Here is a 7,158-nt window from a genome sequence, read left to right on the forward strand (position 1 = left end):
AACACGAAGAAAAATACAATTCGATTACTAAAAATACAGATAGATATATCTACAGCACTTTGCACAAATAAAATGGATAATGTCTGTGCAACCAGGAATTTATTCCTTCTGAATAAAGTTATAATAATGTAAATTAACACTAACGAGATTCGAAACGGTAACCTCGAAGTATAAAATTGGCCCACCACCACCACCAAACCACTGGCCACTCTTTAAATAATAGATGTTTTAAAGGTTTTAAGTAATTGTGCAATTTTCAACTTTAATTTTCTCATTTTGAGTATGGCGTCTTGCTTCTTGGCACATGTCAGCCATTGGGGATGCACTATCTCCTCATCGAGTTTGATTAAAATCGGTGAACCCAACGTCATGCCGTCTCGTCGTCAGTCATATACTGAATAGCATTGTACTCATTAGCTCGCGCCTCGCCGGTTGGAATCACTGCTATACAATATTTGATTTTCGAATAGTTACTGTATTTTAAAATTAACATCTAAATAAAATGTTATATATTCAAAGGAAAAATTATTAATCGAACGAACGACATTCCAAAATCTACTTATCTTTTTAAATAATTTTATTAATAATTTACAAATGCGAATATAAAAAATTTCCTGTATATTGATTTAAAAATGTAAATTATATTAATATTTCTATACTGATAGTACGCGTAGTTATTTTTTTTGTTAATAAAGTATTAAACAAAATAATAAAAAAAAAAGTTATTTTTAAAATTCTTCTCTGTATTTAGGTTAATTACAATTTAAATTCTTCCGTTCCGTTTATAATCGCGAGCATTAAAAAGCCACGTGATGAAAGAATGTGTTTTTAACACGTGTTAAATAATAGACGATGTTTGAAATCTTTTTGGTCGAATGTCTATTATTGTCTGCTGTACGTACGAATTAACACGTCTACCGACACAGCATTGAGAAATGCTTCCTCTCTCGATCTTTCTCCTGTTGCCATAGTGACAATGCAGTCGGAATATAGAATTAAATGCAGACGTCGATGACTAATATTTGCTTCTCGTTCATTCGTAAAGTATCAATTTATACGACTCGTTCCATTAAAACATTTATTTTTAGAATTTATATTTAGGATTTCCATTCACTTTAACCAGAATACACATTAAATTGAGGCTAGAGACGATCGATTCACCGTCAGTATCCGTTAGATAAAAGATTACAGACTAATTTTATTATTTACGTAACGTAATAACAGAAGCTGAACGATTCGGTTATATTCTAGACTGTAACGATTTTTAATGCCCGGTTATTGGCATTAATTCGGTAATTTCGGGTTCCTTCTTCGGACATAGCCCGCCATCTGTTGGTCAAAAATATAAATTGAAACCAGCATATCCAAAACTTGATTTCTTTAAGTTTATTTTGCATAAATAATTTTTTCATGTTTTTTTCCATTTAGGTTTCCGTTTCTTTCCTAAATTTATGAATTTCGATTTTTCGTGCGGATCGGAATAATGTTTTTTTTGACTCCCAAAAACGTCGAAATGTAGAGACTGTCGAAAATCGAATGGTATTGATTCGGTGTGCGTTTCAAATACAGGATGGTCAGGCGGGTTATCGGAGTGAACCGGAGATGCTACATGTCCAAATGTAATCATTGTTGGTTTTTCGATTAAGGAAGTTGGTCTTTTGTTTGGTCGGTGACCAACAAAGATGGGAACAGGACGAGAAACAAAGTCATATCCGTAAGGATCGTTGTAACTTAACCTAGTAGTAGGACTTCGTATTGGTGGCGTAGGGGGAATTTTCCTCAATTGTGACACCTAAAAAATTAAATAAAATCGAAGATAATTTAAGTATTTATAATAAATAATAATCAGTAACACTCTGCTAATTATTATTATTATTATTTATTTATTTATTCGTTTCTTACGTTGACGATCCTAAATGCTTATTAAGTGATGAACTTACAATAAGAGCATTCGACAAAGATGCTTGAAATATATTTGCATAGTAACCGATTATTTCATTATAAATCAAGACGGGAGTTATTTTATTAATCGCCTATGCTATTGTTTAGTAGGCCTAACTCGAAACGTTTTCCTTATTTGATCGTCGTATCTGAGATGATTCTAGACAGCCTTAGCTTATGTATTAATCATGTATTTAATTTTAAAATAAACATAGCATTAAAGGCCAAAATAAAATATTTAATGCTTGATTGTTCGTTTCACCTATCATTTTAAAGAAAGTTTCTGTTTAAATTATATAATTCGTTAATCGTTTTATATCGGGCTCTCTCTAACTTCGAATGCATTCATAAGATGATTGAAAATAAATAAAGAAGACCGTCTGTTATTTTTTGGATTCTTGATTTTATTAGAATTGAAATATCTACAGTATTTTGCAAATTATAAATATTTCTTGATTCTTAAACATATTTCTTATATAATGACACGACAAATTTTTATTAAATTAAAGATAAAGTCTGATATATTACTAATATAAATCTAATGATATTTCATTCTAAAATTATAAACAAAAAACAACACTATTACTTTATTTGAAAATTTTTGTCAACAACGGATTTACCATGAATTTGAATAGTGTCATAATGATTAACTTTTTAAAACTTGATTATAGTAAAAATTGTAAATTTATTTCAGAAGCTGCACGCTAGGTTAATTAAGCATGGTGCCGACGTTTAACGACGTTTCAACACTGCCGACCCTAGCAAACTCGGCGCCCTAGGCAAATGACTTTGACGTCGCTCCATTTAAAAAAATTCGCAACAATATAAAACACCAATGTAAAATAGAGTATCTATTTTACGTTGGTGTTTTATATTGTTATATTGTTTTTATTCAATATGCAGCATGCAATATCGCGATCGTGAGACTACAGTGCTACTTTCAAAATGGCAACTCTCTGGTCAACACGTGAGAAAGGATTGTGATCAAAAAACATTTATTTTTTTCATTATTTATTATAATTTATGCATGTACTTTTGCCATGCCGCACCCTGAAGTCAAGCGCCCTAGGCCATCGCCTAGTTCGCCTATATGAACCTGCCTGCTATATAGCCCTGCGTTTCAAAGATTTAAAATGTAAAAAAGTTAATAAAATATAAACGCAACAATAAGCATTTTTTTTAAAGAGGAGACGTGCACATTCGTTTTAATATAATTATACTTCTACAATATTTATTTTCACACAAAACAACTTTTAAACTATTAATAATTAAAATTCAAAATCGAAATTAGGGTTTTAAACTTTTTTTTTTCTTTTTTTAAAGATTTACTTATAAATGAAAATTTTTTAAAGCAACGAATAAATAAATTTTAGGGCAGAGTTCCAAAGTAATACGAGTTTCTTTTCTTACAAATATACCTATAAATACAATAAAAATAAGAACAAAATTGAGCTTTTTGATACGTGAAGTTTTCAATGTTTTCAAAAAATTTTGTTTACGAATACACATAAGCAAATGCATACATACATATATACAGTATATACATGGGTCTGTAAACTATTTGTGATTTTAAAGAAGTTTGTAGATTTCAGTAGTTTGGAAACCACTTCTCTAACCTCCAGAGAAATTCGGAAGTTTGGAAATTTGCATAGGGGCGTCACTGTTAGTATTATAGTTACCTTAGCATAACTTTAGGGAACAGTAATACAGTATACTCGTGTAAATAAAATATGTATTTTTTAATGAAATATGAAAAATGTAGTCTGCTAATTTTTAAAAATATCCAGCAACGAGTTGTGTAATTTTCCCGGCGAAAAACACGAAGACACGTTAGCACAAGTTAAACTTGTGTGTGGCGCAATCTGTTACAAGATTTTATTTTAACATTTAAATAGGGACCAGTTTCCCACAGAAAGTCCACCCGTAAAGGATCCCATCCCTTGGCTGTCGCCCATATATTACGTCACCTTATCCTATCAATCCAATTCAGCCCAATCTTCTTTCCCACTTTAAAGTTATATTTTCTTATATGGTCTATTCTTACTCTTATTCCATTTTGAAAATAAACATGGCGGAGAAGACAGTATGAGATACTATTGTGATCAAAAAGTATCGGGAATGGTTCATTTAAACTGAGCGTGTTCAAGAGAGCACTGTCATTTTTCCCCTTTTTGTTTTTTTCTTGGTATTTGGTACGACTTTCATCGACATCTAGTAGCAATCCATACGTCATCGTCCGTTTTCGTTTGCAAATAAACGCTTGTTTTGTGTGTAAATAATTTTTGCGCCAGCAATTTTTCAAAATGTCGAGTGTAATTGAGCAAAGAACGTGTATTAAATTTTGTTTTCGTAACGAAATTACTGCTACAAAAACGTTGAAAATGTTGCAAAAAGCCTTCGGTGACCATAGTCTATCACAGTAGCGTGCCGTCGTTAGAAGCGGTGGAAGCGCCGCTTCCCTTGTATTTTATAAAAAATAAATACATATTAATTTTAATTATACGAAAATAATCGCACAATATTTTATTATAACCGCATTACGTATCTTATTACAAATTTCTATACTACACGTGAAAAAAAAATAAGATTGCTATTGTATATTCGAATATTAGCGGCGGAGTGGAATCTCTGTATTGTCAGATTCCAAAAAGCTAGTGCTGTGCGATGCATCGATGTGACATCGACACATCGATGTTTTTGTTCGTCGATGCATCGACCTTCCGATGTTTTTGAAACATCGATCCTGAATCGATGTTAGCAATATGTGAATTTTGATTCATCGATGCATGCAGTTCATTCTTTGTTCTTAGTGTTACTACCTGTTCGGTTTTCACCTGAACAGTCCGGGAATTTCGTAGAAATTGTGAAATTGCGATGAAACAAAGTTCTTGCAAATATGTTTACAAATTTACACTATTTTAACAGTGAATGAACTCACACTCATTGAAACTCATACGCAACTCTGCCATGTTAGTCTGTTTACGCCGACTTGTGGCGCGCAACCTGTCGACTTTGAGGCCGGATGACCGAACGGTCAAGGTGGCAGCCTACCGCTCTGGGGGACCCGGGATCGAATGCGGACGGGTCAACGAATCCCCAGGAATTTTTCGGAATTATGGGTTCGGTCGCCCCATTGTGGGCCTGGCCGAACCCATAATGGGCCTGCTATAAAAGGCCCTCTTAGTGCCCACAGGGCAGAAATAGTAAAAAAAAAACCCTGTCGACTTTTTTTTGCATGTACGATCGTACACGTATCAAATAGAGCTAAGTTATCTGTACCTGTTCTTTCTTAATTTACGTTACTTACGTTACTCCTACGCAAGTCCCTAGTCCCTAACTGTAACTGATTTAGAACCGGCATGCACGTTGTAAAATAACATTGCGCATGCGTCAGGAACTTCTGTTCAAACAAACCTGTTTTTTTTTTTTAAATTGTTTGAGTTTATCTTGATTGAACATCGATGTTCCAATGGGCATCGATTAAACATCGATGTGAAATCCGACATCGAAATTTAGCATCGATGCTTAGGCAAACATCGATGTTTGACATCGGTATTAAAATTACAGACATCGCACAGCACTGCAAAAAGCCAGATTTGCGCATGCGCTTTACAGAGCATCAACCTCACCCGGTTTAGCCTGTGGAAACCTACGACCTTGGGTTGATGCTACACACATAACGCTTCCAATTCTATCCGGGACCGGTTCTGGGCTGTTAGCCGCCCGCCCTCTAGATATTTGGCCGATTACGTGAATAACGAGTAGATTTATAACTTAACCTAACCGATAAGAATTTACTGGTGTTTTTACGATAGTTCTGTATAGTTGAGGGGAGTTTAAAAAAATCCATAAAAATATTTGATATATTTATTCCGCTCTCCGATTTTATATTACTCGCGGATTTCGATGTTAAACCGGCGATATTACGATTTCGTATGTCCCATCATTAATTAAGGGGATGTAGGAAAAAACGTGTACAATTCTTGTATAATGTTAAAAAATTAACCGTTACTCCGATAGCGTCATTTACAACTAAATTTAATGAATGAGAGAGATGCGCGAGGTACTGTACAGAAAAAGCTCTAGAATTTATTTTCCTTAAATTTAAGATTTATGTATCCGTCTGTCATAAAAATTTGTCTTTCCACTTTTTTTCCGAGACTACAAGTATTCGAGTACAAAGTAACCGGTTTCGACTTATTTCTACTTAAGAAGTAGTTAAATAATTAAGCGATTAGGGGATTGGGGACGTAAACAAAACCCTGACGAAAAAGCCGGAACATTACTTAAACAAAAGCTTAACCGAACTAATCTATAGCCGAGTACAGTGGGGACTGATTTCTTCGAAATACTGTATTAGATGTAATAAAGACAGAAATTTTTCCAGTTCGACGAGAGTGACCGAAGAGTTGTAAATTTTGGAAATTTCCGTGGACAATACCTGGTCCTAAAACGAATTAGTTAGAAAACAAAAGACGGACAATCTATTAAGTTTAACGTACTGTATTTAGATTTTTACAGCTATGACGAGAAACGTTTAAAATTTACAACAACCCTGTCGCGTCCTTTGAGATATACTAGTGATACGACAAAAGAGGTATTTGAAATTGACCGGTATCGGCACCCTCGGGATTTGGCACGCATGCACGCACCGCACATCTACCAAGATCGTCTCTGATTCCATCCACGAGTCACTGATAGAGAGCACTTTTAACTAAGCGGATTGTTTTAATATTTAAAAAGTAAAGAATATCTTATGCTATTTTTATGTACGTTTCTTCACAAAACTATATTCATACAATTGAATATTTTGTACCAGGTATGTATAATTGTATATCGATCACACATGTTATTTTAACAAGTAAGTTTTTATAATTTTATTTTTTATTTTATCCTTTATATTATGGCTAGCAATTTAAAATGTAATTGCGATATTGAAAATTTATTTCAAAAAGTTTTGGCTCGAGACCATATAATGAAAAAGAAAAAATTTGTTCGACATTTTCATGATAAAATTTATGAAGATATAAAATGGCTTTGTGGATGCATAAAAATGCAAAATTTGTTTTGTTGGCCTTGCCTACTATTTTCAAATAAAATTAGTGTGTAGAATGAGATTGGCTTTGACGATTTAAATAATTTGAGTAAAGCTGGCAAAAGACACGAAAATCCTAAATCTCGCATCGATTCTTTCGTAAAATTGAAGCAATTTGGAAA

At 33.4% G+C, this 7,158-nt stretch overlaps 1 protein-coding gene across 2 annotated transcripts in view; it reads right to left on the reverse strand.

Moving 5' to 3' along the window:
• Window positions 1-1,064: 1,064 nt before the first annotated feature.
• Window positions 1,065-7,158, reverse strand: part of LOC111633186 — a 13,145-nt gene continuing 7,051 nt past the window's right edge. For both annotated transcript variants that reach the window (XM_023377710.1, XM_023377711.1), the window contains exon 4: window positions 1,065-1,792. In XM_023377710.1, the coding sequence (XP_023233478.1) occupies window positions 1,409-1,792 (384 nt within the window). In that variant the 3' untranslated portion in view covers window positions 1,065-1,408. The remainder of the gene's footprint in view (window positions 1,793-7,158) is intronic.

This window comes from Centruroides sculpturatus, unplaced genomic scaffold, assembly GCF_000671375.1.
Source record: "Centruroides sculpturatus isolate CEXI.00-Female unplaced genomic scaffold, Cexi_2.0 scaffold594, whole genome shotgun sequence".
NCBI classification, from domain to species: domain Eukaryota; kingdom Metazoa; phylum Arthropoda; class Arachnida; order Scorpiones; family Buthidae; genus Centruroides; species Centruroides sculpturatus.